Source organism: Haliotis rufescens, unplaced genomic scaffold (assembly GCF_023055435.1).
Source record: "Haliotis rufescens isolate VD_foot unplaced genomic scaffold, xgHalRufe1.0.p SCAF_32, whole genome shotgun sequence".
Taxonomy (NCBI): Eukaryota; Metazoa; Mollusca; class Gastropoda; order Lepetellida; family Haliotidae; genus Haliotis; species Haliotis rufescens.
The window spans coordinates 1517990-1544777 of NW_025964024.1; the positions used below are offsets into that span (position 1 = coordinate 1517990).

The 26788-nt window shown below is 39.7% G+C and overlaps 1 protein-coding gene across 1 annotated transcript in view; it reads left to right on the plus strand.

The window, feature by feature from the left end:
- Window positions 1–605: 605 nt before the first annotated feature.
- Window positions 606–26788, plus strand: part of LOC124149095 (carbohydrate sulfotransferase 15-like) — a 37760-nt gene continuing 11577 nt past the window's right edge. The window contains exons 1-4 of the mRNA XM_048380638.1: window positions 606–702; window positions 1059–1275; window positions 6218–6374; window positions 7442–7595. Coding sequence (XP_048236595.1) covers window positions 700–702; window positions 1059–1275; window positions 6218–6374; window positions 7442–7595 — 531 coding nt within the window. The 5' untranslated portion in view covers window positions 606–699. The remainder of the gene's footprint in view (window positions 703–1058; window positions 1276–6217; window positions 6375–7441; window positions 7596–26788) is intronic.

Here is a 26788-nt window from a genome sequence, read left to right on the forward strand (position 1 = left end):
GTCCAGTGGATAAAGCGTCAGCCCGGAGAGCAGAGGATCGGTCGTTAGATCCCCAACCGCGTCATACCAATAGATGTTTAAAATATGGTACTTGTTTTACCCTTCCTGGCGCTTTGCTTTAAAGGGGTAATACAGGGGCTGGTAGGCTGTGTCGGAGTGGGCTATCCATGTTAACCAGCGGCATGGTATCTCAGTGGTCCAGCTGTAAAAACCGGCATAAGTCACGACAAGTAGACACACACGTGCATGCACGTCGCTATGTGCAATAATCTTGAACGCGGCCTTAAACCCCATTTCAACTCACCTAAACGCACATTCAGACAGTCACGAGCTTTTTATAAACATTTTCCCTGGTTCAAATAAAAATATGTACATAAAGGTTTGTAAGTGAAACAAGTTCACGTCATAATAACATTTGCTTTTAGGCATATGATATCCATTGATATATGATGATTCACAGGTTAGCTTGTTTGTTTCCAGCGAACCAATATCGTGACAAAGAGATTCCTACAGATCGTGATTTTCTCTACGTGTCTACTCTGTATTTTACTGTGGTATCTGCTATACCATGGCAGACAGATGATTTATGTATCGCCGAAGAAAATATCTATAAACGCTGGAAGTGCATCTCGAGACAGTCATATACCAAACACGAAGTGTATTGGCGCAAAGGCACACCAGCCAGAAGACCTTTTTTGTATGGTACGTGGTTAGTCACGGGTGCCTGAGCGCATACCTGTTTTACAACAAAACTTGTAGCGAGTGAGTGAGCATGGTTTTCGCCGCTTTTAGCAATATTCCATCAATATAACGGCGGGGAACACCAGACATAGGCTTCGCACATTGTAACCATGTGGGACATCGAGCCTGGTACGTGACGAGCGAATGGTTTAACCACAAGGCTAACCAACCGCCCCAATTCTAAAAGTAAACTGAAAGTACATCGTGATTTGTAATTATACTATTCGTGTTCTTAAGCTTTTGAACACATTATATATTCATTTCATTACACATAGCAGCCGCAATATCAAAAAGTAAGTATTGCTGTTTTAATACAGGAAAGGCCTGCGTTCCTTCAAAACTACAAGAACCCATGCTGGTATTCTGATGAGGCTGGACAACGTGAACTACGCTGTCTCCCGTACTATCACATTCTGGGAGTTAGCAAATCAGGAACCATAGACCTTTCCGCTCGAATCAGGGCACACGAGGACGTACTGGGCTGTGGGCAAAGGCTCTGCAAAAACATGTACTACTGGAGCAATGGTCGATATGGTAGGCTCAACCCCTCACCAATTTTTGGGACATTTTTGACAGCGGTCCATCTCTAGATCCTGGCTGATATCTGAACCATTTCTCTCAAACCAGTTCTACAGTTTAATTCGCTGATCCCATGGTCTATTTCAAGTAATTTTCTGACATGATTTGTTTTTGGCGCCGCAGTAGTAGAGACATCTTTCCTCGTCTCCTCATCCGCCACCGAGTGCCATCAAAGACAGTGCCTTATGCTTGCGGGTCTTTGATAAGCGGTGGCAAGGATACCTAACTGATATTCTCGAGCAGATAAGTTAAGGTCTATGCAAGTATTACTTTGATGTCTAACATTTCGTCCACAACATCTGTTACTGAGAGTGTGTGAGTGAGTAAGTGAATTTAGTTTTACGCCGCTTATAGCACTATTCCGGGGGACATTAAAAACGGGCTTCACACATTGTACCCATATCGGGAATCGAACCCGGGTCTTCGGCGTGAAGAGCCAATGCTTTAACCACTAGGCTCGCCTCTTACTACCAGGGCCCACTTGCACAAAGCGATCTTAGCCCTAAGATGATCGTAACTCCCATACTTTGACATAAGCTTACAATAGTCGTCGCACGAAGATCGCTTTGTGCAAGTGGGCCCAGCAATATAAAATCTTAATAAGCGCATAATATCGATGTTTATGAAAACACAGGTTTCAGATATAATATGCTGCCTGTGACGAAATGGAACTTCAGCAAATATGTTCAAGGACTTCCTGCATACCTGATTGAAGAGAGCGTTTCCTCAGACAACTTTCACAATAAGATAACAGGTTAGTTGATCAAATTAATATGTTTCTTTAAAAAGAGAATCCCCCCCGAGTGTCTTTTGATATGAAATATATCAACACGAGTTGATAAAAGTGGAAAAAGTCCGAGGCTTTCCGAGGATTTTTGCCACTTTTATCAACGAGTGTTGATATATTTTATATCAAAAGACACGAGGGTGAGATTTTATTTATCATCCAACATCATTCTTTCAACTTTTTCAATTTGTAGACAGTAATTAGCAGTGTCTTCAGTGTAAAAAGTACTGCAAACAGCTTCAGTAGCAGAGCCATTAGTGATGTCATTTGATTGTGACGTCATGGTAATAAGTGACGTCACAATGGTCTGCAAAGCATTGTGATGTAATTTCATTGCAGCGATATCTACAGTGTAGATATCGTTTGATCTAATCCAAGCGATATCTCCTGTGGGGGCCTGTTTTGGATGATAAGAGAGTGGGGTCGATTCCGTGGTCTTGTGGATCATCATAGCAGAGCATCTACCCGGAGAACGGAAGATCGGTGTTTCAATTCACTCGCCACGCCATACCAAATGACGTTAAATGTACTTGTTGTTAACCTGCCTGACGCTCGGCATTAAGGGCATAAAACGAGGACTGGTCGGCTCGGAGTCAGTATACTGTTTCTCAGTTGGGTGTCCATGTTCAACTACTGCATGATATATATTTCATCAGTGGACTCGCACTGCTAAGTGTGGACTGGAACAGACGTCGTCATGGAAGTGCAATTATCCTGATCGCAACGTTACACCCCAGTTCACGAAAGTGGTATGCTTCCTTTATTTTTGAGGAAATTGATGTACACTGGTCATGAAGGACATATGGTAAGGATACCAACACTTCAAAAGGTTGGTGGCAGCAATTATTTGAAGCACGCATTCACTGTCAAATTTCCACGCATCCCTTGCATTATGGACGATTTGACTGATCATATATATGTCAGTAGTTCATGATATTTATGGAATAAATTGTACGTATCCTGTGTCAGTTGTCTCTAAATGGGGGGCACGGGTGGCCCAGTCGTCTAAGGCGCCGCGATTCGCTGTGCAGAGTTGCGTCCCTTGGGCACGCCAGAAACCTATGGTTGTGGGTTCGAATCCCGGTTCGCCCCAATTATGTTTCTAGGAAATTGGAGTAAGTAGTGGATGTTTCCGGGCTAGGGCTTGGTTTCTAGGGCTAATATTGTTTTTTATTAAGTTTTCGATTAGAGGGTTTGATTGGGACGCGGAAAGAAAGAAAATAATAAAATATAAATACTGGAACAAACGTGCTGCAAAGTGTAAGACAACGTCACTGTACTGTGAGAAGAGCTGCTGCCCTCCCTCTAGTACCTCGTGACAAAGTGGATGATGTGTCGCTTGATGCCATTGCTGACTCTCCTGCTGGCCCTAAAGTGACTGCCTTCATGGACTACGTGACAACCAGTTGGGTTCAAGGAGGTAGTGAAGCTATTTCAGCGAGAGCAGTCACTCAAAGAGGTGACAGTCCTGAGACTCTCTCACCAGTGGTCAGAACCTTCACGAAGAAAGAAGTACAAGGCAATCGATGCACGTATTGCGTCCCTCAAGATCCAGCTCCTGAACCAACACCTGAGTGAGATGGAATATGCTGACCACGTGGGCGACCTCCTTCATCTGCAGTAATGACATGAAATCCATTATGCTATTCATATTCATCAATGTAAAGTTTTGATGAATATGTTATCCTTGTTGAATAAAACATGAGAAAACAAGACTTGTTTTGTTATATACGGTAACCTGTTAGAATCACAAAGCATGTTTTGACAGCATACCCGCGAGAGCCACATTATACAATCACGCAACCATAACCATTGCCGCGAGAGCCACATCAATTTGGGCTATCTATTTTCGAAATGTGGCTTTGCCGGCCTGTAACCGTTATTTTCCTTTGGATATGGTGAAATTTGGAATAGACAATCAGTTTCTTGTATTCATTCATTTATATCCGCTTTTAGAATAAGATTGATATTGATAAACAGTGTCTCTTTGAACCTTTTGACAAATTATCTTCATTATATTTGGATAAAACAATTAAACTATCAAATGAATATGAAAATGATTTAAGTGTTGTGAATATTGCTGCATTTAGGATTACTCGATCTCTCACAGTTTCAAACGTCGAGCAGTGATCTTATGGTATCACAGGGTAGAAAGTTAAGTATTCCAATATGTGAAAGACTTTGTCCATTTTGTATGATTCCAAATGTAGAAACAGAAAACCATCATGTTTGTTTAGTTTGTCCGTTTTATGACGATCTTAGATTAAAACTTTCTGCCAAGTTGTTATTATACATCTCCATCAGAGCATAAATGTAAAGTTTTATTTACCACCAGTAATGCTTTCACAATAAATAATCTTGCCAAGTTTACATTCTTCGCTCTTAAAATGAGGAGCAAGCAGTTGTCCATTATATAAACTATTAATTCTACCATCATATGTTTATGGTCTCAGATACACTTGTACTGATTAGTATTGATATTACTACATGCACTATTTTGATAAAAGTATGTCCGTTGCATGATGAACTCAGAAAACAGTTCATTGATAAATATTACATCTGTTATCCTAGTTTACAGAAGTTTGTTTCGTTAGTGTCTGGTAACAATGTTGTAATAACGACAACAACTGTCAATTGCAATGCACATGTTGCATGCTATGAACCTTAAAAGTCCAGAATATGTTACCTTTTAAAAACTGTCATACACCTATTACTGTATGACATGTACCAGAGGTCTATGGCCTCTCAGTATCATGAATAAACACTACTTGGCGTTGGTCAAATCTTCTAATTATGTAGACATCTTCTAATAACGTGATCACAGTGTCACTCAAGTGACGAAGAGATCTCGGTTCACTCAGTTCACAGAGTCACTGCGACTGAAATGGAGGATCTGTCACAGCAGCAAGGCCATGTTTAAGAAGGCACTGACTCAGAACAAATTGACGAATGTGAAGACTGATCATCATTAGATGAGAAGAAATCGCGCCTCGGGACTTGATCCTCTCAATGTGTTGTGCTTAGGTTGTGCTTAGGTTGTGCTTTACTGTGCTCCAACTGGCTGACAATTGGAACATGAATGGCACGTGAATCAATGACAAACGAAGCAACGTTACCACCTCTATCGAACGATAACTCCGGCAGACTGCGGCCGGCTACTGTAGGAGATATCTCGTGTTGTATCCGAAATGACTTGTGAATGGCTTATAATTGTATTTGACATCATGATTAAGGATTAACTTGATCATGCATGACTTTTGATGAATATTTTTCTTTTACATTGAATAATTAATTTTACTTGCATTATTTACCCTGAAAGCCTTCGAGTGTTGAGATTATGTTATTCATTTTGTCATTACTTCTGCGGAAGTTATTATTTTGAGATGTATTCGTCACCTGTATCGAAACCTTCCAATTACATCTTCTTTGATTGTCTTTAGTCATTTTTGTCTCTCTGGTCGACACACCGAAAGATTGACGTTGTACATATCGCAAACTGGAGTTTTCTTTCAATTATGTTTTCAATGATTGTGGTGTGTTGTTTCCCCGGTCAAGATTTAAATGTGAACACGTGTCGGATTTTGATTGTGTAGAAATTGTTGGAAGGTTATTTCTGATAGCTTTGCCAAACAAGTTTCAAGTAAATTCAATAATGATTAATTTTTTTATTTTTTTTATATTTTGTTTTAGTTTACATTATTTTTCCCGGTCGACAGACCTACCTTAAAAGTAGGTAATTTTTTCTTGGAAATAATAGTTGAGTTCATATATTAATAAAATCATGTTACAGTATGTTCCCAGTCTCTTTCTCCTCTTTCTCTCGCTATGATACTGACTTTGGTTTTGTTTATTTGTATTCAACAGTGTGTTTTGTGCAATACAACAACATTTCTGAGATATGGTTCGGATAATAGTGTGCAGAATATAACGTTTAATCTCCTCTTCTGGCGGGAACACCCCGTGACTCTGTATTAGTTGAATATTTGATTATTTTTGATGGGTATCGACAGAGTATCGAGATGTTCAACAGCAAAAAAATTAATGATATGAAGGGTAAACTTAAATACAATCTATCATATTATATTATGCTTCATGTTTAACGTGTTTCAGGAGACGGAACTCCGACAGATTTCTATAGGTTCTACAGATGGGAAGACATCCCTCAAAATGCAGGCTTGACCGAACCTGTGGTTGTCACACCACATTTAATGAAGCATGTGTATAAAGATCCCAAGTTCATAATCATATTTAGGAATCCCACAGACAGGTAAACAACTTACCATCCGTACTACTGAACCTGGTGTTTTGTTGTTGTGTTATTTGTTTCCACATGGCCTTTGCATACTGTTTCTTTTTCAAAAAGTTCTGACTTACAACATTCATTTGCTTTCCATTTTTTTATGGTATAAATTTGGAGGAAACTTCCACCCGTGACCAAAGAAATATATGATGCACTTCCTTATTTTCACTTGTATTATACTTGAGTTTATACCTACAAGGCTACATAAATAGTCGTTATTATACCGAAATATGTGATTAGTGTTGCAATGTACGCTACTTTACAACATTGTCGCAGCAACGGTTGGCATTGTGGTTTGTTTGTTTGTTGTTTAAAGCCACACTCAGCAATATTCCAGCTATATGAGGGCGCTGGATGGCGTTGTAAGATATAATATAAAGGAAGTGATTTCACAAAAGTGTACCGTTTAATGGCATGGGCTACAGTTAAATGAAAGAAGACGTCAAATTTGATATTGCAGGTTGTCTCAAAGTGGACATCAAATTAATTAATCGGGTTTTTTTTAATATTAATGACGTCGAATACTTCCTGATCCTAAAATTCACCATTGTATCTTTTCATGTTCAGTATATCAACACTCATCGCCCAACATGCGTTGATATAATGGATGTGAAAAGAATCTGAGAAAAATTGTTTCTTGGGTTTCGATCTCTGAAATGTTAATCTGTTTTTATTTCCATTTTCTGTGGTATCTATAACTTGTCAGAATTAAGTCCCTAAAAGTCAATTAGATGTCCGACATTGGAAATTAGGAATCATAGCATTTGATAACTCAATGACACGTTCGATATGAGTATGATGCAGAATACACATATAGTCGAACCCCATTGTGTCAACCTGAGATGTGTAGACATTTCTCGAACTCAATAAGTTCCAAGAGACAAATATTGGTTAAAACGTTAAACTCAATCTATTCTTAAACACAATATAGCACAAACTATTATAATTAAAATGCATATAAATGCATAAATGTAAATATTGACAAACGCTTCTGGTTTTATTTCTTATTATATGAATGTATGATCAAATTACAGATTATACTCGGATTACATATTCCTGAACCAAGGCGATTCCCCTCAGTCCTTTCATAAACATGTGCTACAAGCTATTCAGATCGAGGAAGAATGTATGAGGAACAACACAATGAGGCGGTGTCTATACAGCTTGGATGTTTCCAAACAACTGCCGGTAAGAAGCTAACTGTTGGCCCTCGGTCTGTCAAGGTTCAACTCCAATGAACTCACACAAAGTGATTGGCAGTTCGTATGATTTTTATGTCAAACTTTATCACTAATTGCCGGTAAGAAGCTAACTGTCAAGCAACTGTTATAAATATTCCATTCAAAGATGTTTCCATTTTATTCATACATACATGGGGGCACAGGTGGCTCAGTGGTGTAAGGGGCATTTCCCTTGGGCACACCGGAAACCTATGATTGAAGCTTCGCATCCTCTCGATTATGTTTCTAAGTTTGTAGGCCCCATGTCAGTGCTCATTGGTTGGTTGGTTTGTTGTTTAACGCCGCACTCCGCAATATTCCAGCTATATGACGGCGGTCTGTAAATAATCGAGTCTGGACCAGACAATCCAGTGATTGATATCATGAGCATCGATCCACGCAATTGGGATCGATGACATGCTTCAACCAAGTCAGCGAGCCTGACCACCCGATCCCGTTAGTCGCCTTTTACGACAAGCATAGTCACCTTTTACGGCAAGCATGGGTTGCTGAAGACCTATTCTACCCCGGAAAAAGTGTATGATTGAACTTGTTTATTGTATGGCATCCTTCGTCTTCATGTTTGATTCGTGCTAAAATCGGCGAAAAAGCAGTTTCGGTCATTGATGAATTCAATTCTCCAAACCCAACCCTCAATTCATGATTGATTTAATGCTCCGATACCCTCATTGTGTGTACGGACCAGCCTGTGGAAAGCGGAAGGTCGGTGGTTCGATTCCCTGTCGGTTCCGAGTTCATATACTATTCTTCTGAGTGAGGGATTCATTTAAAACTGCGGCATGGTATCTCAGTTGGTTGGCACAAAAGACAGTATTAGTCTGACTAAAATCAGCAGCCACATACTCGTGCATGCACGTTGCATAAGTGTAATATTATTGAACGCGACGTTTGAAACGCCATTTCACCTCATCTCACCTCCTCCGTGTGTGTGTGTGTGTGTGTGTGTGTGTGTGTGTGTGTGTGTGTGTGTGTGTGCTGTAAAAACATAATCACATGTTACTGGAAGTGAGACCACTTTCCCTATTGACACTTTTACCTGGCATTTGAAGATCACCGACTTCTGTCATGCAAACCCGCCTTCAATAAAACCATATACAGTAAACTACGGTTATAACGAACTAATTAGGGCTCCCTGCCATCCTGGCAAGAGCCCTATTGTAATTGTTCGATTTATTATTATTATTATTATTTATTATTATTATTATTATTAGGGCTCCCTGCCATCCTGGCAAGAGCCCTATTGTAATTGTTCGATTTATTATTATTATTATTATTTATTATTATTATTATTATTATTATTATTATTATTCCGCCGATTTTTGTTCCAATCCTACCTCCAAAACTACTGCTCAGAATCTCTTCAAAATTTCCACAAAGATAGCTTAGGTCCTGAAGCAGATACCACAAAAATCCCAAGACTCTAGACTCAAAGACTAAGGGCAGATAACTCAAAACAACTTTAAAAATCGCGATTTCAACAGCTAATATCTCCGCCACGAAAGCTCCAAAGACTTCCAAAATTCTTGAACTGGTGCGCAATCAGATGGCCAACAAATTCTCTACACATCCAATGTAGCGAAATTGCTTCGTTTGGCCTCCAGATCGGATTAAGTGTTTTTGCACTGTTTTTTAGCAGATATCTCAGTACTTGACTCCCAAAATCTCCTCAGCTCAAACTACCAGCTCGAAAGCTTCCAAACTCTCCAGACTTTGGCTCCAAGTACCATACTAACAACTTCAAAGAAAAAATTCTGAGATATGTCTTCAATGGCCGCCATATTGACTGCAACTTCCGGCTGAAAGTTATTTTCAAACTTTTTATAGGACATCTTTAGCAAGCTCTAGCATTGGAAACTTATCAGGTAAGGCACTTGAACAACTACTGATGAGTCTTGCTTTGGTTGCTGAACAAGATCTATTCTTGCTCTTATGTCAAAAGTCACGTGATGTGGCGGCCATATTGGATTTAGCTAGCCTCTCATATTTTTACTTTGTAAACTACGTAGCTGCTAAAGTTCTTGATAGAAAGTGCTACAAATTACCACAATGCACCAGCATCAGACGCTGAACATTTCCTGTTCTTAGCTGTTTGTCAAAAGTTGCGTCATTTAGCGTCCATATTGGATTAAAGACCGTGAAAATGCCAAAAGTGATAAAAACGGCACAAAACAGCATATATCTCCGCCAAAATTGCTCCAATAGCTACCATATTTTGCATGTGACACCGTCATGAGATAGCGATCATTTTCGATCGGGCCGTCAAAATGGATATTTCCAGCCGTTTGGCCGCCATCTTGGATTTAAGTTTTTCTTCGTCAGGTTGCCATGGAAACCAAACTTGACAACGAAATGAATTGATATTCCCAGCACTATTAGATACAGACCATGGGAAGATGTCTGCAAAGTTTCAGCTTTGTAAGTTAGATAGTACGTGAGAAAATGACAAAACAGAGTTTTGGTGGACAGACGCGCGGACGGACGGCGGACATGCATATCATCAAAATTTACCTATACATGTGCTAGAACTGGTCGGGGTAATGCATAATTACCAACCACTTCCACCATACATGCAATAACAGTCGCGTGAGAGCTCGCCAAAAAAAGTACATTTTCGTTTTACGGACCACCTAAATGACCTTGACCCCGTGACCTTGGTGACCTTGAATTTTTTTAAATGGTTTTAGTCCAGCTACCCGATCCCAGGGTCAAAAGTGCCAAAATCGCAAAAATAAGGATTTCTTATTAGGGCTCCCTGCCATCCTGGCAAGAGCCCTATTGTAATTGTTCGATTTATTATTATTATTATTATTTATTATTATTATTATTATTATTATTATTATTATTCCGCCGATTTTTGTTCCAATCCTACCTCCAAAACTACTGCTCAGAATCTCTTCAAAATTTCCACAAAGATAGCTTAGGTCCTGAAGCAGATACCACAAAAATCCCAAGACTCTAGACTCAAAGACTAAGGGCAGATAACTCAAAACAACTTTAAAAATCGCGATTTCAACAGCTAATATCTCCGCCACGAAAGCTCCAAAGACTTCCAAAATTCTTGAACTGGTGCGCAATCAGATGGCCAACAAATTCTCTACACATCCAATGTAGCGAAATTGCTTCGTTTGGCCTCCAGATCGGATTAAGTGTTTTTGCACTGTTTTTTAGCAGATATCTCAGTACTTGACTCCCAAAATCTCCTCAGCTCAAACTACCAGCTCGAAAGCTTCCAAACTCTCCAGACTTTGGCTCCAAGTACCATACTAACAACTTCAAAGAAAAAATTCTGAGATATGTCTTCAATGGCCGCCATATTGACTGCAACTTCCGGCTGAAAGTTATTTTCAAACTTTTTATAGGACATCTTTAGCAAGCTCTAGCATTGGAAACTTATCAGGTAAGGCACTTGAACAACTACTGATGAGTCTTGCTTTGGTTGCTGAACAAGATCTATTCTTGCTCTTATGTCAAAAGTCACGTGATGTGGCGGCCATATTGGATTTAGCTAGCCTCTCATATTTTTACTTTGTAAACTACGTAGCTGCTAAAGTTCTTGATAGAAAGTGCTACAAATTACCACAATGCACCAGCATCAGACGCTGAACATTTCCTGTTCTTAGCTGTTTGTCAAAAGTTGCGTCATTTAGCGTCCATATTGGATTAAAGACCGTGAAAATGCCAAAAGTGATAAAAACGGCACAAAACAGCATATATCTCCGCCAAAATTGCTCCAATAGCTACCATATTTTGCATGTGACACCGTCATGAGATAGCGATCATTTTCGATCGGGCCGTCAAAATGGATATTTCCAGCCGTTTGGCCGCCATCTTGGATTTAAGTTTTTCTTCGTCAGGTTGCCATGGAAACCAAACTTGACAACGAAATGAATTGATATTCCCAGCACTATTAGATACAGACCATGGGAAGATGTCTGCAAAGTTTCAGCTTTGTAAGTTAGATAGTACGTGAGAAAATGACAAAACAGAGTTTTGGTGGACAGACGCGCGGACGGACGGCGGACATGCATATCATCAAAATTTACCTATACATGTGCTAGAACTGGTCGGGGTAATGCATAATTACCAACCACTTCCACCATACATGCAATAACAGTCGCGTGAGAGCTCGCCAAAAAAAGTACATTTTCGTTTTACGGACCACCTAAATGACCTTGACCCCGTGACCTTGGTGACCTTGAATTTTTTTAAATGGTTTTAGTCCAGCTACCCGATCCCAGGGTCAAAAGTGCCAAAATCGCAAAAATAAGGATTTCTTATTAGGGCTCCCTGCCATCCTGGCAAGAGCCCTATTGTAATTGTTCGATTTATTATTATTATTATTATTTATTATTATTATTATTATTATTATTATTATTATTCCGCCGATTTTTGTTCCAATCCTACCTCCAAAACTACTGCTCAGAATCTCTTCAAAATTTCCACAAAGATAGCTTAGGTCCTGAAGCAGATACCACAAAAATCCCAAGACTCTAGACTCAAAGACTAAGGGCAGATAACTCAAAACAACTTTAAAAATCGCGATTTCAACAGCTAATATCTCCGCCACGAAAGCTCCAAAGACTTCCAAAATTCTTGAACTGGTGCGCAATCAGATGGCCAACAAATTCTCTACACATCCAATGTAGCGAAATTGCTTCGTTTGGCCTCCAGATCGGATTAAGTGTTTTTGCACTGTTTTTTAGCAGATATCTCAGTACTTGACTCCCAAAATCTCCTCAGCTCAAACTACCAGCTCGAAAGCTTCCAAACTCTCCAGACTTTGGCTCCAAGTACCATACTAACAACTTCAAAGAAAAAATTCTGAGATATGTCTTCAATGGCCGCCATATTGACTGCAACTTCCGGCTGAAAGTTATTTTCAAACTTTTTATAGGACATCTTTAGCAAGCTCTAGCATTGGAAACTTATCAGGTAAGGCACTTGAACAACTACTGATGAGTCTTGCTTTGGTTGCTGAACAAGATCTATTCTTGCTCTTATGTCAAAAGTCACGTGATGTGGCGGCCATATTGGATTTAGCTAGCCTCTCATATTTTTACTTTGTAAACTACGTAGCTGCTAAAGTTCTTGATAGAAAGTGCTACAAATTACCACAATGCACCAGCATCAGACGCTGAACATTTCCTGTTCTTAGCTGTTTGTCAAAAGTTGCGTCATTTAGCGTCCATATTGGATTAAAGACCGTGAAAATGCCAAAAGTGATAAAAACGGCACAAAACAGCATATATCTCCGCCAAAATTGCTCCAATAGCTACCATATTTTGCATGTGACACCGTCATGAGATAGCGATCATTTTCGATCGGGCCGTCAAAATGGATATTTCCAGCCGTTTGGCCGCCATCTTGGATTTAAGTTTTTCTTCGTCAGGTTGCCATGGAAACCAAACTTGACAACGAAATGAATTGATATTCCCAGCACTATTAGATACAGACCATGGGAAGATGTCTGCAAAGTTTCAGCTTTGTAAGTTAGATAGTACGTGAGAAAATGACAAAACAGAGTTTTGGTGGACAGACGCGCGGACGGACGGCGGACATGCATATCATCAAAATTTACCTATACATGTGCTAGAACTGGTCGGGGTAATGCATAATTACCAACCACTTCCACCATACATGCAATAACAGTCGCGTGAGAGCTCGCCAAAAAAAGTACATTTTCGTTTTACGGACCACCTAAATGACCTTGACCCCGTGACCTTGGTGACCTTGAATTTTTTTAAATGGTTTTAGTCCAGCTACCCGATCCCAGGGTCAAAAGTGCCAAAATCGCAAAAATAAGGATTTCTTATTAGGGCTCCCTGCCATCCTGGCAAGAGCCCTATTGTAATTGTTCGATTTATTATTATTATTATTATTTATTATTATTATTATTATTATTATTATTATTATTCCGCCGATTTTTGTTCCAATCCTACCTCCAAAACTACTGCTCAGAATCTCTTCAAAATTTCCACAAAGATAGCTTAGGTCCTGAAGCAGATACCACAAAAATCCCAAGACTCTAGACTCAAAGACTAAGGGCAGATAACTCAAAACAACTTTAAAAATCGCGATTTCAACAGCTAATATCTCCGCCACGAAAGCTCCAAAGACTTCCAAAATTCTTGAACTGGTGCGCAATCAGATGGCCAACAAATTCTCTACACATCCAATGTAGCGAAATTGCTTCGTTTGGCCTCCAGATCGGATTAAGTGTTTTTGCACTGTTTTTTAGCAGATATCTCAGTACTTGACTCCCAAAATCTCCTCAGCTCAAACTACCAGCTCGAAAGCTTCCAAACTCTCCAGACTTTGGCTCCAAGTACCATACTAACAACTTCAAAGAAAAAATTCTGAGATATGTCTTCAATGGCCGCCATATTGACTGCAACTTCCGGCTGAAAGTTATTTTCAAACTTTTTATAGGACATCTTTAGCAAGCTCTAGCATTGGAAACTTATCAGGTAAGGCACTTGAACAACTACTGATGAGTCTTGCTTTGGTTGCTGAACAAGATCTATTCTTGCTCTTATGTCAAAAGTCACGTGATGTGGCGGCCATATTGGATTTAGCTAGCCTCTCATATTTTTACTTTGTAAACTACGTAGCTGCTAAAGTTCTTGATAGAAAGTGCTACAAATTACCACAATGCACCAGCATCAGACGCTGAACATTTCCTGTTCTTAGCTGTTTGTCAAAAGTTGCGTCATTTAGCGTCCATATTGGATTAAAGACCGTGAAAATGCCAAAAGTGATAAAAACGGCACAAAACAGCATATATCTCCGCCAAAATTGCTCCAATAGCTACCATATTTTGCATGTGACACCGTCATGAGATAGCGATCATTTTCGATCGGGCCGTCAAAATGGATATTTCCAGCCGTTTGGCCGCCATCTTGGATTTAAGTTTTTCTTCGTCAGGTTGCCATGGAAACCAAACTTGACAACGAAATGAATTGATATTCCCAGCACTATTAGATACAGACCATGGGAAGATGTCTGCAAAGTTTCAGCTTTGTAAGTTAGATAGTACGTGAGAAAATGACAAAACAGAGTTTTGGTGGACAGACGCGCGGACGGACGGCGGACATGCATATCATCAAAATTTACCTATACATGTGCTAGAACTGGTCGGGGTAATGCATAATTACCAACCACTTCCACCATACATGCAATAACAGTCGCGTGAGAGCTCGCCAAAAAAAGTACATTTTCGTTTTACGGACCACCTAAATGACCTTGACCCCGTGACCTTGGTGACCTTGAATTTTTTTAAATGGTTTTAGTCCAGCTACCCGATCCCAGGGTCAAAAGTGCCAAAATCGCAAAAATAAGGATTTCTTATTAGGGCTCCCTGCCATCCTGGCAAGAGCCCTATTGTAATTGTTCGATTTATTATTATTATTATTATTTATTATTATTATTATTATTATTATTATTATTATTCCGCCGATTTTTGTTCCAATCCTACCTCCAAAACTACTGCTCAGAATCTCTTCAAAATTTCCACAAAGATAGCTTAGGTCCTGAAGCAGATACCACAAAAATCCCAAGACTCTAGACTCAAAGACTAAGGGCAGATAACTCAAAACAACTTTAAAAATCGCGATTTCAACAGCTAATATCTCCGCCACGAAAGCTCCAAAGACTTCCAAAATTCTTGAACTGGTGCGCAATCAGATGGCCAACAAATTCTCTACACATCCAATGTAGCGAAATTGCTTCGTTTGGCCTCCAGATCGGATTAAGTGTTTTTGCACTGTTTTTTAGCAGATATCTCAGTACTTGACTCCCAAAATCTCCTCAGCTCAAACTACCAGCTCGAAAGCTTCCAAACTCTCCAGACTTTGGCTCCAAGTACCATACTAACAACTTCAAAGAAAAAATTCTGAGATATGTCTTCAATGGCCGCCATATTGACTGCAACTTCCGGCTGAAAGTTATTTTCAAACTTTTTATAGGACATCTTTAGCAAGCTCTAGCATTGGAAACTTATCAGGTAAGGCACTTGAACAACTACTGATGAGTCTTGCTTTGGTTGCTGAACAAGATCTATTCTTGCTCTTATGTCAAAAGTCACGTGATGTGGCGGCCATATTGGATTTAGCTAGCCTCTCATATTTTTACTTTGTAAACTACGTAGCTGCTAAAGTTCTTGATAGAAAGTGCTACAAATTACCACAATGCACCAGCATCAGACGCTGAACATTTCCTGTTCTTAGCTGTTTGTCAAAAGTTGCGTCATTTAGCGTCCATATTGGATTAAAGACCGTGAAAATGCCAAAAGTGATAAAAACGGCACAAAACAGCATATATCTCCGCCAAAATTGCTCCAATAGCTACCATATTTTGCATGTGACACCGTCATGAGATAGCGATCATTTTCGATCGGGCCGTCAAAATGGATATTTCCAGCCGTTTGGCCGCCATCTTGGATTTAAGTTTTTCTTCGTCAGGTTGCCATGGAAACCAAACTTGACAACGAAATGAATTGATATTCCCAGCACTATTAGATACAGACCATGGGAAGATGTCTGCAAAGTTTCAGCTTTGTAAGTTAGATAGTACGTGAGAAAATGACAAAACAGAGTTTTGGTGGACAGACGCGCGGACGGACGGCGGACATGCATATCATCAAAATTTACCTATACATGTGCTAGAACTGGTCGGGGTAATGCATAATTACCAACCACTTCCACCATACATGCAATAACAGTCGCGTGAGAGCTCGCCAAAAAAAGTACATTTTCGTTTTACGGACCACCTAAATGACCTTGACCCCGTGACCTTGGTGACCTTGAATTTTTTTAAATGGTTTTAGTCCAGCTACCCGATCCCAGGGTCAAAAGTGCCAAAATCGCAAAAATAAGGATTTCTTATTAGGGCTCCCTGCCATCCTGGCAAGAGCCCTATTGTAATTGTTCGATTTATTATTATTATTATTATTTATTATTATTATTATTATTATTATTATTATTATTCCGCCGATTTTTGTTCCAATCCTACCTCCAAAACTACTGCTCAGAATCTCTTCAAAATTTCCACAAAGATAGCTTAGGTCCTGAAGCAGATACCACAAAAATCCCAAGACTCTAGACTCAAAGACTAAGGGCAGATAACTCAAAACAACTTTAAAAATCGCGATTTCAACAGCTAATATCTCCGCCACGAAAGCTCCAAAGACTTCCAAAATTCTTGAACTGGTGCGCAATCAGATGGCCAACAAATTCTCTACACATCCAATGTAGCGAAATTGCTTCGTTTGGCCTCCAGATCGGATTAAGTGTTTTTGCACTGTTTTTTAGCAGATATCTCAGTACTTGACTCCCAAAATCTCCTCAGCTCAAACTACCAGCTCGAAAGCTTCCAAACTCTCCAGACTTTGGCTCCAAGTACCATACTAACAACTTCAAAGAAAAAATTCTGAGATATGTCTTCAATGGCCGCCATATTGACTGCAACTTCCGGCTGAAAGTTATTTTCAAACTTTTTATAGGACATCTTTAGCAAGCTCTAGCATTGGAAACTTATCAGGTAAGGCACTTGAACAACTACTGATGAGTCTTGCTTTGGTTGCTGAACAAGATCTATTCTTGCTCTTATGTCAAAAGTCACGTGATGTGGCGGCCATATTGGATTTAGCTAGCCTCTCATATTTTTACTTTGTAAACTACGTAGCTGCTAAAGTTCTTGATAGAAAGTGCTACAAATTACCACAATGCACCAGCATCAGACGCTGAACATTTCCTGTTCTTAGCTGTTTGTCAAAAGTTGCGTCATTTAGCGTCCATATTGGATTAAAGACCGTGAAAATGCCAAAAGTGATAAAAACGGCACAAAACAGCATATATCTCCGCCAAAATTGCTCCAATAGCTACCATATTTTGCATGTGACACCGTCATGAGATAGCGATCATTTTCGATCGGGCCGTCAAAATGGATATTTCCAGCCGTTTGGCCGCCATCTTGGATTTAAGTTTTTCTTCGTCAGGTTGCCATGGAAACCAAACTTGACAACGAAATGAATTGATATTCCCAGCACTATTAGATACAGACCATGGGAAGATGTCTGCAAAGTTTCAGCTTTGTAAGTTAGATAGTACGTGAGAAAATGACAAAACAGAGTTTTGGTGGACAGAAGACGCGCGGACGGACGGCGGACATGCATATCATCAAAATTTACCTATACATGTGCTAGAACTGGTCGGGGTAATGCATAATTACCAACCACTTCCACCATACATGCAATAACAGTCGCGTGAGAGCTCGCCAAAAAAAGTACATTTTCGTTTTACGGACCACCTAAATGACCTTGACCCCGTGACCTTGGTGACCTTGAATTTTTTTAAATGGTTTTAGTCCAGCTACCCGATCCCAGGGTCAAAAGTGCCAAAATCGCAAAAATAAGGATTTCTTATTAGGGCTCCCTGCCATCCTGGCAAGAGCCCTATTGTAATTGTTCGATTTATTATTATTATTATTATTTATTATTATTATTATTATTATTATTATTATTATTCCGCCGATTTTTGTTCCAATCCTACCTCCAAAACTACTGCTCAGAATCTCTTCAAAATTTCCACAAAGATAGCTTAGGTCCTGAAGCAGATACCACAAAAATCCCAAGACTCTAGACTCAAAGACTAAGGGCAGATAACTCAAAACAACTTTAAAAATCGCGATTTCAACAGCTAATATCTCCGCCACGAAAGCTCCAAAGACTTCCAAAATTCTTGAACTGGTGCGCAATCAGATGGCCAACAAATTCTCTACACATCCAATGTAGCGAAATTGCTTCGTTTGGCCTCCAGATCGGATTAAGTGTTTTTGCACTGTTTTTTAGCAGATATCTCAGTACTTGACTCCCAAAATCTCCTCAGCTCAAACTACCAGCTCGAAAGCTTCCAAACTCTCCAGACTTTGGCTCCAAGTACCATACTAACAACTTCAAAGAAAAAATTCTGAGATATGTCTTCAATGGCCGCCATATTGACTGCAACTTCCGGCTGAAAGTTATTTTCAAACTTTTTATAGGACATCTTTAGCAAGCTCTAGCATTGGAAACTTATCAGGTAAGGCACTTGAACAACTACTGATGAGTCTTGCTTTGGTTGCTGAACAAGATCTATTCTTGCTCTTATGTCAAAAGTCACGTGATGTGGCGGCCATATTGGATTTAGCTAGCCTCTCATATTTTTACTTTGTAAACTACGTAGCTGCTAAAGTTCTTGATAGAAAGTGCTACAAATTACCACAATGCACCAGCATCAGACGCTGAACATTTCCTGTTCTTAGCTGTTTGTCAAAAGTTGCGTCATTTAGCGTCCATATTGGATTAAAGACCGTGAAAATGCCAAAAGTGATAAAAACGGCACAAAACAGCATATATCTCCGCCAAAATTGCTCCAATAGCTACCATATTTTGCATGTGACACCGTCATGAGATAGCGATCATTTTCGATCGGGCCGTCAAAATGGATATTTCCAGCCGTTTGGCCGCCATCTTGGATTTAAGTTTTTCTTCGTCAGGTTGCCATGGAAACCAAACTTGACAACGAAATGAATTGATATTCCCAGCACTATTAGATACAGACCATGGGAAGATGTCTGCAAAGTTTCAGCTTTGTAAGTTAGATAGTACGTGAGAAAATGACAAAACAGAGTTTTGGTGGACAGACGCGCGGACGGACGGCGGACATGCATATCATCAAAATTTACCTATACATGTGCTAGAACTGGTCGGGGTAATGCATAATTACCAACCACTTCCACCATACATGCAATAACAGTCGCGTGAGAGCTCGCCAAAAAAAGTACATTTTCGTTTTACGGACCACCTAAATGACCTTGACCCCGTGACCTTGGTGACCTTGAATTTTTTTAAATGGTTTTAGTCCAGCTACCCGATCCCAGGGTCAAAAGTGCCAAAATCGCAAAAATAAGGATTTCTTATTAGGGCTCCCTGCCATCCTGGCAAGAGCCCTATTGTAATTGTTCGATTTATTATTATTATTATTATTTATTATTATTATTATTATTATTATTATTATTATTCCGCCGATTTTTGTTCCAATCCTACCTCCAAAACTACTGCTCAGAATCTCTTCAAAATTTCCACAAAGATAGCTTAGGTCCTGAAGCAGATACCACAAAAATCCCAAGACTCTAGACTCAAAGACTAAGGGCAGATAACTCAAAACAACTTTAAAAATCGCGATTTCAACAGCTAATATCTCCGCCACGAAAGCTCCAAAGACTTCCAAAATTCTTGAACTGGTGCGCAATCAGATGGCCAACAAATTCTCTACACATCCAATGTAGCGAAATTGCTTCGTTTGGCCTCCAGATCGGATTAAGTGTTTTTGCACTGTTTTTTAGCAGATATCTCAGTACTTGACTCCCAAAATCTCCTCAGCTCAAACTACCAGCTCGAAAGCTTCCAAACTCTCCAGACTTTGGCTCCAAGTACCATACTAACAACTTCAAAGAAAAAATTCTGAGATATGTCTTCAATGGCCGCCATATTGACTGCAACTTCCGGCTGAAAGTTATTTTCAAACTTTTTATAGGACATCTTTAGCAAGCTCTAGCATTGGAAACTTATCAGGTAAGGCACTTGAACAACTACTGATGAGTCTTGCTTTGGTTGCTGAACAAGATCTATTCTTGCTCTTATGTCAAAAGTCACGTGATGTGGCGGCCATATTGGATTTAGCTAGCCTCTCATATTTTTACTTTGTAAACTACGTAGCTGCTAAAGTTCTTGATAGAAAGTGCTACAAATTACCACAATGCACCAGCATCAGACGCTGAACATTTCCTGTTCTTAGCTGTTTGTCAAAAGTTGCGTCATTTAGCGTCCATATTGGATTAAAGACCGTGAAAATGCCAAAAGTGATAAAAACGGCACAAAACAGCATATATCTCCGCCAAAATTGCTCCAATAGCTACCATATTTTGCATGTGACACCGTCATGAGATAGCGATCATTTTCGATCGGGCCGTCAAAATGGATATTTCCAGCCGTTTGGCCGCCATCTTGGATTTAAGTTTTTCTTCGTCAGGTTGCCATGGAAACCAAACTTGACAACGAAATGAATTGATATTCCCAGCACTATTAGATACAGACCATGGGAAGATGTCTGCAAAGTTTCAGCTTTGTAAGTTAGATAGTACGTGAGAAAATGACAAAACAGAGTTTTGGTGGACAGACGCGCGGACGGACGGCGGACATGCATATCATCAAAATTTACCTATACATGTGCTAGAACTGGTCGGGGTAATGCATAATTACCAACCACTTCCACCATACATGCAATAACAGTCGCGTGAGAGCTCGCCAAAAAAAGTACATTTTCGTTTTACGGACCACCTAAATGACCTTGACCCCGTGACCTTGGTGACCTTGAATTTTTTTAAATGGTTTTAGTCCAGCTACCCGATCCCAGGGTCAAAAGTGCCAAAATCGCAAAAATAAGGATTTCTTATTAGGGCTCCCTGCCATCCTGGCAAGAGCCCTATTGTAATTGTTCGATTTATTATTATTATTATTATTTATTATTATTATTATTATTATTATTATTATTATTATTCCGCCGATTTTTGTTCCAATCCTACCTCCAAAACTACTGCTCAGAATCTCTTCAAAATTTCCACAAAGATAGCTTAGGTCCTGAAGCAGATACCACAAAAATCCCAAGACTCTAGACTCAAAGACTAAGGGCAGATAACTCAAAACAACTTTAAAAATCGCGATTTCAACAGCTAATATCTCCGCCACGAAAGCTCCAAAGACTTCCAAAATTCTTGAACTGGTGCGCAATCAGATGGCCAACAAATTCTCTACACATCCAATGTAGCGAAATTGCTTCGTTTGGCCTCCAGATCGGATTAAGTGTTTTTGCACTGTTTTTTAGCAGATATCTCAGTACTTGACTCCCAAAATCTCCTCAGCTCAAACTACCAGCTCGAAAGCTTCCAAACTCTCCAGACTTTGGCTCCAAGTACCATACTAACAACTTCAAAGAAAAAATTCTGAGATATGTCTTCAATGGCCGCCATATTGACTGCAACTTCCGGCTGAAAGTTATTTTCAAACTTTTTATAGGACATCTTTAGCAAGCTCTAGCATTGGAAACTTATCAGGTAAGGCACTTGAACAACTACTGATGAGTCTTGCTTTGGTTGCTGAACAAGATCTATTCTTGCTCTTATGTCAAAAGTCACGTGATGTGGCGGCCATATTGGATTTAGCTAGCCTCTCATATTTTTACTTTGTAAACTACGTAGCTGCTAAAGTTCTTGATAGAAAGTGCTACAAATTACCACAATGCACCAGCATCAGACGCTGAACATTTCCTGTTCTTAGCTGTTTGTCAAAAGTTGCGTCATTTAGCGTCCATATTGGATTAAAGACCGTGAAAATGCCAAAAGTGATAAAAACGGCACAAAACAGCATATATCTCCGCCAAAATTGCTCCAATAGCTACCATATTTTGCATGTGACACCGTCATGAGATAGCGATCATTTTCGATCGGGCCGTCAAAATGGATATTTCCAGCCGTTTGGCCGCCATCTTGGATTTAAGTTTTTCTTCGTCAGGTTGCCATGGAAACCAAACTTGACAACGAAATGAATTGATATTCCCAGCACTATTAGATACAGACCATGGGAAGATGTCTGCAAAGTTTCAGCTTTGTAAGTTAGATAGTACGTGAGAAAATGACAAAACAGAGTTTTGGTGGACAGACGCGCGGACGGACGGCGGACATGCATATCATCAAAATTTACCTATACATGTGCTAGAACTGGTCGGGGTAATGCATAATTACCAACCACTTCCACCATACATGCAATAACAGTCGCGTGAGAGCTCGCCAAAAAAAGTACATTTTCGTTTTACGGACCACCTAAATGACCTTGACCCCGTGACCTTGGTGACCTTGAATTTTTTTAAATGGTTTTAGTCCAGCTACCCGATCCCAGGGTCAAAAGTGCCAAAATCGCAAAAATAAGGATTTCTTATTAGGGCTCCCTGCCATCCTGGCAAGAGCCCTATTGTAATTGTTCGATTTATTATTATTATTATTATTTATTATTATTATTATTATTATTATTATTATTATTCCGCCGATTTTTGTTCCAATCCTACCTCCAAAACTACTGCTCAGAATCTCTTCAAAATTTCCACAAAGATAGCTTAGGTCCTGAAGCAGATACCACAAAAATCCCAAGACTCTAGACTCAAAGACTAAGGGCAGATAACTCAAAACAACTTTAAAAATCGCGATTTCAACAGCTAATATCTCCGCCACGAAAGCTCCAAAGACTTCCAAAATTCTTGAACTGGTGCGCAATCAGATGGCCAACAAATTCTCTACACATCCAATGTAGCGAAATTGCTTCGTTTGGCCTCCAGATCGGATTAAGTGTTTTTGCACTGTTTTTTAGCAGATATCTCAGTACTTGACTCCCAAAATCTCCTCAGCTCAAACTACCAGCTCGAAAGCTTCCAAACTCTCCAGACTTTGGCTCCAAGTACCATACTAACAACTTCAAAGAAAAAATTCTGAGATATGTCTTCAATGGCCGCCATATTGACTGCAACTTCCGGCTGAAAGTTATTTTCAAACTTTTTATAGGACATCTTTAGCAAGCTCTAGCATTGGAAACTTATCAGGTAAGGCACTTGAACAACTACTGATGAGTCTTGCTTTGGTTGCTGAACAAGATCTATTCTTGCTCTTATGTCAAAAGTCACGTGATGTGGCGGCCATATTGGATTTAGCTAGCCTCTCATATTTTTACTTTGTAAACTACGTAGCTGCTAAAGTTCTTGATAGAAAGTGCTACAAATTACCACAATGCACCAGCATCAGACGCTGAACATTTCCTGTTCTTAGCTGTTTGTCAAAAGTTGCGTCATTTAGCGTCCATATTGGATTAAAGACCGTGAAAATGCCAAAAGTGATAAAAACGGCACAAAACAGCATATATCTCCGCCAAAATTGCTCCAATAGCTACCATATTTTGCATGTGACACCGTCATGAGATAGCGATCATTTTCGATCGGGCCGTCAAAATGGATATTTCCAGCCGTTTGGCCGCCATCTTGGATTTAAGTTTTTCTTCGTCAGGTTGCCATGGAAACCAAACTTGACAACGAAATGAATTGATATTCCCAGCACTATTAGATACAGACCATGGGAAGATGTCTGCAAAGTTTCAGCTTTGTAAGTTAGATAGTACGTGAGAAAATGACAAAACAGAGTTTTGGTGGACAGACGCGCGGACGGACGGCGGACATGCATATCATCAAAATTTACCTATACATGTGCTAGAACTGGTCGGGGTAATGCATAATTACCAACCACTTCCACCATACATGCAATAACAGTCGCGTGAGAGCTCGCCAAAAAAAGTACATTTTCGTTTTACGGACCACCTAAATGACCTTGACCCCGTGACCTTGGTGACCTTGAATTTTTTTAAATGGTTTTAGTCCAGCTACCCGATCCCAGGGTCAAAAGTGCCAAAATCGCAAAAATAAGGATTTCTTATTAGGGCTCCCTGCCATCCTGGCAAGAGCCCTATTGTAATTGTTCGATTTATTATTATTATTATTATTTATTATTATTATTATTATTATTATTATTATTATTATTCCGCCGATTTTTGTTCCAATCCTACCTCCAAAACTACTGCTCAGAATCTCTTCAAAATTTCCACAAAGATAGCTTAGGTCCTGAAGCAGATACCACAAAAATCCCAAGACTCTAGACTCAAAGACTAAGGGCAGATAACTCAAAACAACTTTAAAAATCGCGATTTCAACAGCTAATATCTCCGCCACGAAAGCTCCAAAGACTTCCAAAATTCTTGAACTGGTGCGCAATCAGATGGCCAACAAATTCTCTACACATCCAATGTAGCGAAATTGCTTCGTTTGGCCTCCAGATCGGATTAAGTGTTTTTGCACTGTTTTTTAGCAGATATCTCAGTACTTGACTCCCAAAATCTCCTCAGCTCAAACTACCAGCTCGAAAGCTTCCAAACTCTCCAGACTTTGGCTCCAAGTACCATACTAACAACTTCAAAGAAAAAATTCTGAGATATGTCTTCAATGGCCGCCATATTGACTGCAACTTCCGGCTGAAAGTTATTTTCAAACTTTTTATAGGACATCTTTAGCAAGCTCTAGCATTGGAAACTTATCAGGTAAGGCACTTGAACAACTACTGATGAGTCTTGCTTTGGTTGCTGAACAAGATCTATTCTTGCTCTTATGTCAAAAGTCACGTGATGTGGCGGCCATATTGGATTTAGCTAGCCTCTCATATTTTTACTTTGTAAACTACGTAGCTGCTAAAGTTCTTGATAGAAAGTGCTACAAATTACCACAATGCACCAGCATCAGACGCTGAACATTTCCTGTTCTTAGCTGTTTGTCAAAAGTTGCGTCATTTAGCGTCCATATTGGATTAAAGACCGTGAAAATGCCAAAAGTGATAAAAACGGCACAAAACAGCATATATCTCCGCCAAAATTGCTCCAATAGCTACCATATTTTGCATGTGACACCGTCATGAGATAGCGATCATTTTCGATCGGGCCGTCAAAATGGATATTTCCAGCCGTTTGGCCGCCATCTTGGATTTAAGTTTTTCTTCGTCAGGTTGCCATGGAAACCAAACTTGACAACGAAATGAATTGATATTCCCAGCACTATTAGATACAGACCATGGGAAGATGTCTGCAAAGTTTCAGCTTTGTAAGTTAGATAGTACGTGAGAAAATGACAAAACAGAGTTTTGGTGGACAGACGCGCGGACGGACGGCGGACATGCATATCATCAAAATTTACCTATACATGTGCTAGAACTGGTCGGGGTAATGCATAATTACCAACCACTTCCACCATACATGCAATAACAGTCGCGTGAGAGCTCGCCAAAAAAAGTACATTTTCGTTTTACGGACCACCTAAATGACCTTGACCCCGTGACCTTGGTGACCTTGAATTTTTTTAAATGGTTTTAGTCCAGCTACCCGATCCCAGGGTCAAAAGTGCCAAAATCGCAAAAATAAGGATTTCTTATTAGGGCTCCCTGCCATCCTGGCAAGAGCCCTATTGTAATTGTTCGATTTATTATTATTATTATTATTTATTATTATTATTATTATTATTATTATTATTATTCCGCCGATTTTTGTTCCAATCCTACCTCCAAAACTACTGCTCAGAATCTCTTCAAAATTTCCACAAAGATAGCTTAGGTCCTGAAGCAGATACCACAAAAATCCCAAGACTCTAGACTCAAAGACTAAGGGCAGATAACTCAAAACAACTTTAAAAATCGCGATTTCAACAGCTAATATCTCCGCCACGAAAGCTCCAAAGACTTCCAAAATTCTTGAACTGGTGCGCAATCAGATGGCCAACAAATTCTCTACACATCCAATGTAGCGAAATTGCTTCGTTTGGCCTCCAGATCGGATTAAGTGTTTTTGCACTGTTTTTTAGCAGATATCTCAGTACTTGACTCCCAAAATCTCCTCAGCTCAAACTACCAGCTCGAAAGCTTCCAAACTCTCCAGACTTTGGCTCCAAGTACCATACTAACAACTTCAAAGAAAAAATTCTGAGATATGTCTTCAATGGCCGCCATATTGACTGCAACTTCCGGCTGAAAGTTATTTTCAAACTTTTTATAGGACATCTTTAGCAAGCTCTAGCATTGGAAACTTATCAGGTAAGGCACTTGAACAACTACTGATGAGTCTTGCTTTGGTTGCTGAACAAGATCTATTCTTGCTCTTATGTCAAAAGTCACGTGATGTGGCGGCCATATTGGATTTAGCTAGCCTCTCATATTTTTACTTTGTAAACTACGTAGCTGCTAAAGTTCTTGATAGAAAGTGCTACAAATTACCACAATGCACCAGCATCAGACGCTGAACATTTCCTGTTCTTAGCTGTTTGTCAAAAGTTGCGTCATTTAGCGTCCATATTGGATTAAAGACCGTGAAAATGCCAAAAGTGATAAAAACGGCACAAAACAGCATATATCTCCGCCAAAATTGCTCCAATAGCTACCATATTTTGCATGTGACACCGTCATGAGATAGCGATCATT